Source organism: Hibiscus syriacus, unplaced genomic scaffold (genome assembly GCF_006381635.1).
Source record: "Hibiscus syriacus cultivar Baekdansim isolate YM2019G1 unplaced genomic scaffold, ASM638163v2 tig00111445_pilon, whole genome shotgun sequence".
NCBI classification, from domain to species: Eukaryota; Viridiplantae; Streptophyta; class Magnoliopsida; order Malvales; family Malvaceae; genus Hibiscus; species Hibiscus syriacus.
The window spans coordinates 272,838-286,497 of NW_024063096.1; the positions used below are offsets into that span (position 1 = coordinate 272,838).

A 13,660-nucleotide genomic window follows, 5' to 3' on the forward strand; every position below is an offset into this window, starting at 1 on the left:
TTAATCATAAGGATTCCTTAAAGACTTCAACAAATCAGGGATGTCATAACCCAGCATGTCATCAACATCTTGAATCATTTTAGGCTTCAGCTTATCAAATCTGTCAAATCTGTAACCCCTCAATATCTCCTTAAAAGTTTCCACATTTGGGAAATCCCCTGGAGGTAGGTGATGATCTCTTTGAACCTGTATATATACACATAATACATTACATGCATACACATTTCACTATTTATCTTAAAACCCCCTTATTGAATTTGATCATTTCAGTTAATTATACATCAATATAATCAGAACCCATTAAACAACCTTAGTAATTAAAGGAAGTATTATTTTCTCTTAAAGTCTTCGGTTAGAGCAGCTACGTCTATATGGTGAGTGTGCGTTGTCAATGATTAAATAAAAGCGAAAGTGACCTAAATATTATGTTTTTTAAATTGAGAAAAAATGTACAAAACTTAAGAGAATGTGATTAATCATGTAATTTACTCTTTATTTTTTCATTAGCTGATCTAAATAGTTAATACATATATTTTTTTCCTTAAAAATATTATTTCCAACATAAAGAAAAGTTAGCTTGATGAGTTAGAAGTAGTGTTTTCAAGAATTCCTAGGTTATTATGTTTGCTCAATAATTAACATAATTGACTAATAATATCATAAAATAGATGAAAAATATGCCAAATTAAAATTATTAAATCACATACTTCAACATAATAGAGGGACTGAAATAATTGTTTAACCTATTTGTTTATTCTCATGGGTTAATTATATTTTACCTACTCATATTTTAAATTGATCTCTAAATTTTAAAATTCAAGTCTTTAAAATATCAATATTGTATTAATTAGGTCATTATATTAGTTTAGGCACTAAATGCTAGCTTGAATTTCACTTTTTTCTAATAAAGCTTGAATCTAATATTGAGCAATATATAAAACACGTGGACAACATCTTAAAACATGTACATATTACATGGATAATTTTTACCTAATATATTAGAAAAAGAAATAGTCCTAATTCTAATCACTATTTTTAAACACATTATATATATAACGAAAAAGTTGATGAATGAAATCGATGTTACAGAAGCTGTTCTAGATACACAGAAGGTTAAAGATCAATTCTGCTCATCTGTTCAACAGACTTATATAACAACAGAGTCTATTTTACAAGGTAGTGAGGATCCAAATTCAGTCAAAGAAGCTGGTGTTAGAAGTTTGGATGGTCAGCCTGAAGATTGTGTTTCAGAAAGACTTTCTTCTTATTCTAATTATGGTTTAACCAATAGAAGAGTTAAAATACTATTGCTAAGGGAAGCTTTAGAACAAGTTAATATTTCTACAACATCTTCTTCAGTATTCTCGGACCTCTTAAACGAAGCAGTAGCTACATGGCAAGTGAGTCAGATTTTGGGGGTTTCTTTGAAACAGGGGAATGAAGCTTTTCTGTAAAAAATTATTAATCTAGAGAAAGGCTTTAATATGGCCAATTAAGGGGCCATATTGGGGAATTGAGATTTTTCAATTATCATTCATGAAGGAAAAATTAGTCATTATTTCATGGAATGTAAGGGGTTTGGGAAAAAAAAGAAAAACAGAGAGCGGTTAAGAGATTAGTCTCTAATTATTATCTTTCATTTCTTTGGCTACAAGAAACTAAAGTTGATAAGATTCAAAGGTCTTTTCTAAGGAGGAACGGGTTAAATGCTTTCCGAGGTGTTATCGAGTCTCCAGCTGTTTGTTCTTCAGGGGGTTATTATGTTACTGGGATGATAATGTGTTTGAGATGGAAGATCACTGCATCAACAGAAGATTTATTGCTGTTGTAGGTAAATTCAGATTTAATCAGTTCAGATGTGTTCTCATAAATGTTTATGGGCCTTCAGTGGAGGAGGAAAAAGAAAGATTTTTTGAAGAACTTAGTGTGTTCATTTCTTGACAGAATCTGTCTGTGTGTGTTGGAGGGGATTTTAATGTATACTTGAGTGAAGATGAGAAGGTGGGTAGAGCTCAGAATAGATTCTCAATGAGGATTTTCTCTCAGTTTATTCAGTCTGCAGGTTTAATTAATCTGCCTTTGGAGGGGGGTAGGTTCACTTGGTGTAATAACCAAGATGATCCCACTTTTGTTAGATTGGACAGGTTCTTTGTGGATGGTCAATTCTTGGCTACTTTTCTTGAGATTATTCAGTCACTTATACCTAAATCTATTTCAGACCATAATGCTATTTCGTTACAAAATGGAGGAACTAATTGGGGCAAAAAGCCTTTTAGACTTTTCAATTATTTGATGGAGGAAGAAGGTTTCGAGGATATGGTCAGTCAAACAATTACAAATTGTAAGAATCTTAGGAGAAAAACTGTAATCCTAAGTATTTTGAAGAACTCTAAATTAGCTATAAAAAATGGACAGGGAAGAAAAACCAATTTCCGGGAGTTGCAATTTCAGATTTAGAAAAGAAAATTCAAAAGCTAGAGGAGGATGCCCAGCAGTTGCATGGTAGTTCGATTCAGGGGATAGTTGATGAGTTAAGTGTTTGTAGATCAGAATTATGGAGACTTCATAGAATTGAGGAGCATATTTGGCATCAAAATTCTAGAAAGAGGTGGGTTAATGAAGGGGATCGGAATACAAGATACTTTCACACTTGTGCCTCAGGAGAAAGCAAAATGCATTGAATGTTTTAAAAGTTGATGGGAATATATCACATGATCCAGATGTTATAAAGACCACAGTTAAAGAGCAATTTTTTAAAATATTCAATGAACGATCTACTTTAGATGTTGAAGATATTGGACTGACTTTTTCTAGAATTTCCTTGGAACAAAGTGTTCTTTTAGAAGAAATTTTCCGAGGAGGAAGTTTGGGAGACTTTAAAGTCTTGTGATAGCAACAAAACTCCGAGGCCCGACGGATTGAACTTGGGTTTTTTCAAAAGGTTATGGTATGTTTTAAAGGGTAACATTCTGGATTTTTTTTTCAAAAATTCTATTTGGGGAAAGATTGAGAACGTGGTGTTAACCATACTTTTATCACCCTCATTCCTAAGGGTTCTAACAGTGGGAGCCTTGATGATTTTAGACCTATAAGCCTAGTAGGAAGAGTTTACAAGATTTTATCTAACTGTCTTTCAAGGAGGCTTAGAAGTTGTATCGGATATATTATCAGCCCGACTCAATTTGCTTTTATACTAGGTCGATAAATTTTGGATTGTTCTCTCATTGCTAATGAGGGTATCGATTATTGAAGGAAGAAAGGACTAAGGGGCTATGTATTTAAGGTTGATTTCAAGAACGCTTATGATACTGTTGATTGGCCTATTCTGTTCAAGGTGATGGAAAAGATGGGTTTCGAATCCACTTGGATCAGTTGGATTAAGAGATGTGTTACTACAGTTTCAATTTCGGTGTTAGTCAATGGGGTTCTATCGGAGGAGTTTCCAATGGCCAATGGCCAAGGGCCTTCGACAGGGCTATTCACTCTTACCCTTATTATTTAATCTAGTAGGGGAATTGCTGGACTTATTAATCATAAGGGTTGTTTCTGAGGGATTATTTTCTGGTATGACAGTTGGAAAGGAGGAAGGGTCTTTTAATCTTACACACTTGCAGTTTGCGGATGATTTAATCATTTTTTGTGGAGCTTCGCAGACTCATATTACGAATGTGAAGAGGGTGCTTAGAGTATTTGAGGTTATGTCAGGGCTGTAACTAAACCTTAAGAAGAGCAGGCTGTTCGAAATTAACATTTCTCAAGAGGAGGTTCAAATTTGGGCTGATTTCATTGGCTATGCAGTTGGAAGTTTCCCCTTTAACTATCTAGGCCTTCCTCTAGGTGCTAGTAAGAATTCATCAGTTATTTGGGAACCGGTAGTGCAGAATTTTCATACTAAACTAGCAGGTTGGAAGGCAACTACTCTTTCTTTAGCTATCAGATTGGTATTGATCAAATCGGTTTTATGTTCACTGCCTACGTACTTCTTGTCAATGTTTAAGATTCCAGTTTCAATTCTTAAGTCTCTCAATTCAATTATGTCTAATTTTTTATGGGGAGGGGGCAATGGAATTAAGAAAATACACTGGGTTAATTGGGATGAAGTGTGTAAATCGAAGAATGAGGGAGGTTTGGGAGTCCGAAATCTCAATTGTATGAGCAGAGCACTGCTAGGGAAATGGTTTTGGAGGTTTGCAAATGAGAGAAGTTCTGTTTGGAGGAAATTTATTTGTAGTAAATATAACATTAACCCATCAAGGTTATTGTTTGATAGCAAGATTCCACCTTATACTTCATGGCAGTGGAGAACATTGATTAATAACTATTTCAAGCAAGACTCCTTTGGTTCGAAGTTTCGTAGTCTTTGTAGTTTTCATGTTGGTGATGGTATGCATATTCATTTTTGGCAAGATATTTGGGCTGCGGACTATCCGTTACAGGTTCTTTTTCCAAGACTATTTTTTATTTCTTCTAATAAATTTGGCAAGCTTTGTGAGTTTGGGGATTTTCATCCAATGGGTTGGATTTGGGATGTGAAAACAAGAAGGAATTTAAATGATTGGGAGCTTGAACAATGGTGTAATTTGATGATCACCATTTCTTCTGTCTCTCTGTCTAAAGATTTCAGTGATAACTTGATTTGGAAAGGCAGTGGGGATGGTGTTTTTACAATCAGTTTTTGTGTTAAGAGGTGTGTAACAGGTTCAAAAGAGGCTCTGTTCTGGAAGAATATTGTTTGGAGAGGATTGGTACCCCCAAGAGTTGAAACATTAGTGTGGCAAATTATGCTTAAAAAACTTGCTATTAAAACCGAATTGGTAAAAAGAGGAGTTCAAGGAATTGAGGATGAATTATGTTCTCTTTGTAAAAAGGCTGAGGAGTCTTCCTCACATTTATTATTTACTTGTTCGATAGTGTGGTCCCTATGTAGCAAATTTTTAAAATTTTGGAGGTTCAGTTCTGTTTTTCATGCAGATTCTAAAACTTTTCTCCTAGCTTGGGATGAGTTGAAATCAAATTCGGCTATATGGACATTCATTACTGGGGTTGTTATTTGGACCATTTGGAAAATCAGAAATTTTATTGTTTTTTAAGGGGGAAGCTTGATCAGACATAATTATTCTTCTTAGCAAGAGTTAGGCTTGCTACTTGGTTCCTAGCTAAGCATAAAGATATTTCTATTCATGAGGATTCCTTAATTTCTGATCCTTCAATAGGGGATTCTTATTCGTCCTACAATTTCCTAAAGTCTTCTATTATCCCTTGGTTACCTCCTCCTATGGGCTTCATAAAACTGAATGTGGATGCTGCCACTAGCAGTGATTGGAAGAAAAGCGGTCTTGGAGGTATTTTAAGGGATCATTCAGGTGCAATCTTAGGATCTTTTCAGGATTCTGCGGGTTTGGGACCTCCGACATTGATGGAACTTAAAGCTATTCAAAGGGGTTTTTCTTACTTTGCCTCTATCCAAGGGATGGTTAAAGATCAGCTGATTGTTAAGAGTGATAGCAGGGTAGCAGTAGACTGGATTAACAATGTTGATTCTTGCCCAGTTGTGTACGCTTTTATTGTTAGAGATATTATTGTTAAACTTAGGATTTTTGTGGGGTTGTTAGATGGGTTGCAAGGACAACTAATATGGATGTTGATGCTTTAGCAAAGACTGGTATAGGCTAACTTTTATGTTATTTGCACGGTTCGTTTGCTTTTCTGGTTATTGTTCGAAAGGGGGTTGTTGCTTTTTGTAAGGGTTATTTGTCTTATCTATTGTTAGGGTGTAATTCTTATTTTCTTCAATGAAATTCTAAGGCACTCTTTTCCTCATTCCGCTGATTAAGGAGCTTCCATATAAACTCGATTAATCAAGAAGGAGGTTTTTAACGAGGCCTTCAAATCTTATAAAAAAAAGAATGAAATCGATGTTTTAAGGGTTATGTCAGATTTCGTCACGAAAATGGATAAACCCGTTAACCACAAAAAAATTCATATATGAAATTGAGAATGAAAAAACCTTTTGTATACCATTGAAGAATCAACTATAGTTCATGTACCAAATATGTATTTACTCCTATTTAAAATTTGATACATATATTTTTTATATGATCCAAATTTGATCCAAGCTATAGTTTAATGCCCAAGATTACAACTAGGCTAATGGACAGATCTAAACGATACAATACTAATATTTTTAAGATTCAATTAAAATGTTTTAAAGTTTAAAGACAAAAGTTAAAATTTAGGCCATATTATTTGAGGACGTCAGGTGGAATTAACCCTAACTTTCACATAGGGTGTCTTAATTATAGTTTGTGTGTGTATAAAAGCAATTTATGCAAAAACATGAGAGACAAAGAGAGGATACCTTTACGAATTCTTCTTCCAAATTATCAGTTAGTCTCTGTTGGGTACTAGCTTTCCCAAAAAATGCAGGCATTTCGTTCTTAAGATGGCTGACGATATAAGCATGTATCTTGGCTGCTCTAGCACGTTTCACAAACTCATTTATCTGCAAGTAGATTCATATCCATGTTTCTCAAAACTTGTCTTCTTCAATTCATGTGAAACAAACTGTACAATGAACTTACTCGACGATCACAAGCCTTCTTTGGTATGTCTTTCAAGTCAGAAAGAAGGTCTCCTTGTTCTTTCTCGAACAATTCTTTCCCGATCGGACATGTGAAATCTTCATTCACGGGCTTGTTGTTGAATGATCTGCTATCAAGTAACGAATGCGATTGTGATTGCAGACATAGTGAATGTGATGACAAGAAAGAGCTTACCCGATATATACACGCACAACCTCAGGAGTGTTAAGGACTTTCCCTAGTGACCACATTAAGGCTCCATAAAGTCTCATTAACTATCATGAAAGGGAAAATATAAGCAACTCAAAACCCTCCCATCTGAATTATCTAAGAAGAAAATTTCTTCCATGGACACATTTTGATGTTCGACGTATTCATTGCAATTATACACATTGATGCTGAATAGGATGACAGAAGAAAAAACTGAAACTCGGAACACCGAAGTTGCATCATGCATGTAACAGGGCAGATATGGTGCTTACTTGTTGAGTATCAACTTGGTCAGCCTTGTTGAAAATGACACGAATCTTGTCGTCGTGACCGCGCAAAGAATAAATAACACGCTTGAATTCATCACTTATATCTAGTTTGTGAGGATCAAAGAGAAGAAGAATAATATCACATTTTGCAGCAAACCATGAAGTCACGCCTGTAAAATCATAGGCTCTTTGTGTTCTTTGTTTTTCTCCTGACAACACTCCGGGTGTATCTACTAATGTTATGTGCTCCAAGAGCTTTCAATACATCAAACACACAAAATATTAGATTTTGAGAATTAATGTTCACAAGAGTATATTAGTGTTTGAACAATTAACTCACAGGATGCGGCATCTGAGAACACTCAAACTTCGACAAAAATGCAGTTCCGAAAGTATTAAGACCAGTAAATGGCATGTCAGCTTGAACAGCTATAGTATTTCCTGGCACACTTCTTTCGTCAGTTCCCGACTGCATGCACAGAAATGACTGTAAATGAAACATGAGATTAAAACACAGTACTCGGACTCTGGTGATTCTTGAATACTAGTACATATCTGATAGGAATATATTGATTACTTTTTCCAATTTTTTTCAAATATTTGGAAGATTATACTCTTATGACTTAAAATATCAATGATCAAATTGGGTAAGTGATGGAAACTAATCATATTGCATCCATGATACAATCACAGAACAGAAATTCTGAAGTACCATAATAACAACAAATCTGTCAGTCGTTGGTTCAGGTCCAATGTGAGCTCCTGCAAATGATGGTGAAATAAAATTTTAATTATTGGTTATTGTACTCGTGTTCATATTATTTTTTACACTATATCATATTTTATCGTAATTAATTAATTTCTATATTATATCATATCAGTGAGGATCACTTGCCTGGATAATTGCACTTAAGCAAGTGTTTAATGAAGGTCGTTTTCCCAGTGGAATACTGACCCAACAGCATAACCATTGGCTTGGCATCAAAATCACAGTTTGTCTGCAATAAACAAAAATCATAGTTAAAACATATGATATTCCGACTCGAATGAGTATCGAATATATATTTATCTATCTGTGTCTGAATATGTGTCGGATACATGTGATATACGTATATTAAGAAAAAAAGAGTTATGGTAATATAAGATCAAATCCAAATTTAGAGAAATTACATCTACCACTCACCAACAATGGGGATACAAAATCATTAAAACAATATGCAACTTCTAATGGCTTTAACTTTTGATTGTACAGTTTCTTTATGCCATCTTGGACTGAAGTCACATGGGACAAAAACTTCTGTTTTAAACAGAAAAATGAAAATTAATTAACCATATATGCTATGGATGAATACAAGTAAAAACAGTTAAAGAGGTGAATGAAAACTGCACTAGAACTAGGAAGCAAACAAGTTCAATAAACAATGAGAAATCAAACCTGTGATGGTTTTGAAGAAAACCATTGAAATGTAATTGATGCTGGTTTTAGAGAATCACCTGCATTGTCCCCAAACTGTGACATCACGTTGTGATCGTTATATAAATCCATTGAATTCTAATAAGAGATTCATATACCATCTGTGTCGGTTTTACTCGAATTCGAAGGATCTTTCTTCTTCTGGATAAATCAAGCAAAATAGTAAGGATTTCATGATTGTGAAGCATATGAAACATAGACTTCAAGAGTAAAATCTTACCTCAATTAATTCATCCAAACCTTCCATTTTAGGAGGTTTGATATTCTCAAAGTCCACTGCAATACATCACCATATCTTAAAATCAGAGGCAAGCTAAATAAACTTTTAAAATTTTTCCATAAATATTCAAAGCTAAATCATCATACCATCACCCTTGAGGAGGATATCATGTGATATTTCATGACCATCTTGTACAAGCGAAACCAGCTAAATGTTGAAGGTAATAGTAGGTCAGCTTTGAAGAAATCAACCAATATATAATCCATACATTACCCGGACTCTTTTATATTCCTTAAAGTGTCCGTATTTAGCACATGCGTCCATTGATGGACCAAGGGGGGGGGCATCGCCCCTAAAAAGTTTCAAATTCTTATATATTTTAATATTTCTTTCATTTATTAATAATTGTTTTCGTCCCCTAAAATATTATAAATTTCCCCCTCATAAATATAAAATCCTGTGTCCGTCCCTACATGCATCCGAAACATGATCCGACATGAGAATGGGATTTTGTATTTTGTATCAGACACATACTTGTATCTCACACTCACTTCGAGTCCAAACCCAGATAAGTATAATCAGATTCTAAATAAAACTTCAACCGCATACCTGCATACAACAGATGAATTCTTTGAAACCGAGATATCCCTGCCTCTTGGAATCCGCAATCGCCCATATCTTCAAGGAATCATCAATACAATAAACAAATGGAGAAATACCAATCGTAAAAACTTAACATTAGATTCAAATTAAGAAATTAGAAAAGAAGAATAACCAGCTTGAGATCTTGTCGAGATAAATTGGACATAGAAAGAAACTTTATTGCATTATTTCCAGTAACGCGCCCATCATTATCTACCCCAAAATGGAAACAAATACATAATCAAAGGGTGACTAAAATTTTGAGGGGAAGAACATTAAGGAGCTAAAATCACCTGAATCAGCCAACTCGAACATTCTTTATAAATTTTCTGGACTTCTTTGGAGCACGAACCGATCTGAGGGGTTTCCATCTCCATTTCCGATCAGATGATCGTATGAATCAAACGAAACTGGAGATTGGAGCGTGTCGTAGTGGTCGTCGGAGAATGAACATAGGGTGGGTGGGGAATATTCGAAGGTGACAACAATGGTTGAATCAATGTAGAGAAAATATATTAGACAATGAGAAAGAGAGAAGGAAATTATATTACGTACCGGTTTCTAACGAACTGGCGGAGTGAATCTCCTTTCGCTAACTGCCATTCATGAGCTTATTTATAGCTGACACGGAGGAAATTATATGAGAATTCATAAAGAGACTATATTAAAAATTTATCATTTTGGAGGACTAAACTACAATTTTACCATATATTAATTTTGTAGCTTTATTTGCAAAAAAATTATATTTAATAAAATAATACTTTATTATTTTGAAATCCTAGACATATGAAAGGAGTTAAACAATAATAATATTTTTTATTAAAATGATTAAATTTTGTTTATCTTAATCTTATGCTGGTTAAACTTTTATATACAAATTTCAATAAAAGATATCAGAACTATTAGATAAAACTTATCACTATGTGGTTATGAGTACTCATTTGATCTTGAAGGAATTTATCGTTACAAATTAAGTCAGTATGTTACTAGACATGGAATAAGAAATATGCTCCGACTGGATAACAATTGTAGGTGAAAAATTCTAATTAGTCGATCTAATGATTGGATATTTCAGTTGTAGGTGCCACTTCAATGAATTTTTGATTTAAGAGATAATTGATGTTATTAAAGATGTTAATGTAGGTGAAGATCTCAATTTAAAGAATGCAAAACTAATATTATACATTAATTTTTATATTTGACATTGTAATTTTGTGATTTCGTCCCCCAATAATTTAATACTTCAATATAGTTTACCAACTTAGCAAATGAAGAACTAAGAACCAAACTTTACAAACAAACTAAACCAAAGAAACTATAAAAACAAAATAAATGAATAAGCCGCCTATTAGGGTCTACCATTGATTTCAACCTCTATATTGTGTTATTAGGTACTACCCCTTTGATCCCTCTTCTTTTGTGGGTCTTAAACTCTCCCTTGAAGGGCATAGAGTTTAGTTAAACTCTCCCTTGAAGGGCATAGAGTTTAGACCTTGCCTTAAGAGTTCAAACTCTAAACATATATATTATTTTATGATTTTAATTTTTTATTGGTATTTTTCGTAATTATTTATTCGTAACCGTAATTTAGTTTCAGAGCAAAATCTGTCCTCTTTACTCTGTCAGGTTTTCATTTCCTTATAAAGGTTCGCCATTAAGAAACCAAGTCATATGACAGTGTGATTTTTAATATCTTTGTTTTTTTTCTGTATATTTTCCCTTAAAAAGAGAATAAAACCAAAAGAATTTTATCAATATCCATTATAAGACATTTTTTTATATTTATTCTTTAGTTTCGGTTTCGAATTCTCTCTGTCGTTGAATTCATCGTAATCGTCGACAGTAGAATCCTTTACATCAATGATTATATAACGGCGGTAGTCGCAACAACTATAGTTCCCATAGACATTTAGTCCCTAGAATCATCAACCTATGGAGAAGATGATGATGGGAGGAAACAACCAAATGAATGTTCAAAGCGAGGGCGGGGGTCGTCGGGTGGAAATGACATGAGTAACAATAGCGACGGGGTGAGAGAAGATGGTATGGTGTTGAAAAAGGGGCCATGGACGGCGACGGAGGATGCGTTGTTGGCGGAATATGTGAAGACTAACGGTGAAGGAAACTGGAATTCGATACACAAGAACACCAGGTTGGCCCGATGTGGGAAGAGTTGTAGGCTTAGATGGGCTAATCATTTAAGACCTAACTTGAAGAAAGTAGCTTTTTCTCCACAAGAAGAAAGGATGATTATTAAGTTACATGCTAAGATGGGAAATAAATGGGTTAAAATGGCTACTCAGGTAACTCAATTTTTCTTTAAATGGATCAAGTTGTTTAGATTTAACTTTGATTTCGATTTTGAGTTTTCTTCTGATAGTTTATAATTTTATCTCGATCTTTCTAGATGGATTATTTATTATTACTAGTACTAATGTGGTAACAATGAATAGTTTGACGTGATTGTGTGAATGAATGAAATCTATATATTTCCATGACAAAATATAGCTTCCGGGAAGAACTGACAATGAAATCAAGAATTATTGGAACACAAGAGTTAAGAGAAGGCAACGCCAAGGCCTTCCTCTTTACCCGCCTGATATTCATCCCACTATTCTCAGTACCCCCACCACCTTCACCTCCATCACCACTTGCAGTCGCGGATGCTACTCCCTGCTCCTCTTCCCAGCACCTCCACCACCGCAACCTCCTGTTCTCCTTCCAAACTCCCATCATGTCTCTCTACACCTCAATGATGCCCTCATCACTTCACCCTCTTCACATCCCTCATAGAGTACCACCACAAAACTTTCTCTACAACCCTCATTCGGCTGCAACAATGTCGCAGCCGACGAATCTCCACAACCCAAATTTAGCCTCGACTCCACCACCTCTTAATAGCCCTTCTGGTTCGACACCACCACCACCTATCTCCCCCCTTCCATCCCCAACAACCAACCACCTTTCCCAACTCTCCCTCTCTTCGATTATGATTTCTTCAATAGCAACAAGCGGTTCAAGCATGATGACATCCAAGGCAACAACAACAGCGATAGCTTCATGTTATCATTTTCAGATATGCAAAACTACTCAAACCAAGTAACCCTCGATCTTGCTTCTTCGTCAAGCAAGAACCTTCATCAGCCCTATCTTGATTCCGGGTTGTTCTATCCGTTCAAATCGGACCAAGATGGGAACTTGAATGACGGTTTGTTGGAGGATATGTTGCAAGAAGCTCAGGCATTGGCAGCAGAAGCCAATGGCGGAGGCAACAAGGAAATTCCGAAAGAGATGAACAGTACTGCAACTCAACAAAAGAAGAAGAAGAAGACTACTCGAAGCTAATCAACGAAAATGGTCCGACGTCCATGGGCATGGCGATCAACGAATGGTGCAAAGATAGTGGCGAAAGCTCCAACTGGCAACCCTCGGCTATCACTGATAATGAAAATCAACTAGCTCTTGACATGCACGATATGTCTTCACTGTTCTCTGTTGATCATATTTCGCCTACTCATGCTGCTGCTGTGAGGTCTTCCAGTGTTCGATCCTGAGACAACTTTCCGGAATTTGCTAACTATGGTGCATTTTCTTGGGAAATTTGAATGAACTATTTTATATAAAAATCATGTTAACGTAGTGAGGTTGACATTAACAGAAATCAAACAAAATAGCTACAAACGATCTAGCTATGGTGAACTGGAAGTGCAAGAGAGAAGAAGAGAATAAGGTACGAAGACAATAATATTTCAGAATGTGAAGTAGAAAGATACAAAGATTTAGAAAAAAAAGAAAATACTCATTCTAATTCTAAATAGTGGACAAGCCCACTATATATATAGATAAGTCCATCTAACTAGCCCAACTGACTAGAAATCTGTTACAACGGATTTAACAAAAATAGTTACAGCAACGTCTATAAAAGCAGTTACAACAACGGCTATAAACTGATATATGATATACTAATATTCTCCTGGTTTTCTTATGATCTGAATTGCCACTTCAACATTTTCATGGCTTCTTTAGACTTTCTTCTCATGACTGATGTTGTTAATTTCTGCCCAAGACTTAACACCAAGATATGAGCGCATATCACTAAACATTGCAGGTGACAACGGCTTGGTGAGTATGTCAGCAACCTGTTCTGCAGAAGGAACAAAGTTTACACTAAGTTGTTCAGCCAATACTCTTTCCCTCACAAAGTGTATATCAATTTCCACATGCTTTATTCGAGCATGGTGTGTAGGATTTGCTGCCATAGAAA

At 35.1% G+C, this 13,660-nt stretch overlaps 1 protein-coding gene and 1 pseudogene across 1 annotated transcript; one reads left to right on the forward strand and one right to left on the reverse strand.

The window, feature by feature from the left end:
• Window positions 1-9,773, reverse strand: LOC120163385 (annotated as a pseudogene).
• A 1,632-nt stretch (window positions 9,774-11,405) lies between these two features.
• LOC120163391 (transcription factor MYB97-like) lies at window positions 11,406-12,189 on the forward strand. The gene is made up of 2 exons (XM_039173340.1): window positions 11,406-11,699; window positions 11,905-12,189. Exons 1-2 carry the CDS (start codon window positions 11,406-11,408, stop codon window positions 12,187-12,189), a joined length of 579 nt encoding a protein of 192 aa, XP_039029271.1.
• The last annotated feature ends 1,471 nt before the right edge of the window (window positions 12,190-13,660 follow it).

Bases quoted from the DNA above. Each gene is read 5' to 3' on its own strand.
- LOC120163391 (XM_039173340.1), top strand. From the start codon at position 11,406: ATGAGTAACAATAGCGACGGGGTGAGAGAAGATGGTATGGTGTTGAAA. The intron at 11,700-11,904 runs GTAACTCAATTT...GACAAAATATAG, and splicing joins GGGTTAAAATGGCTACTCAG to CTTCCGGGAAGAACTGACAA.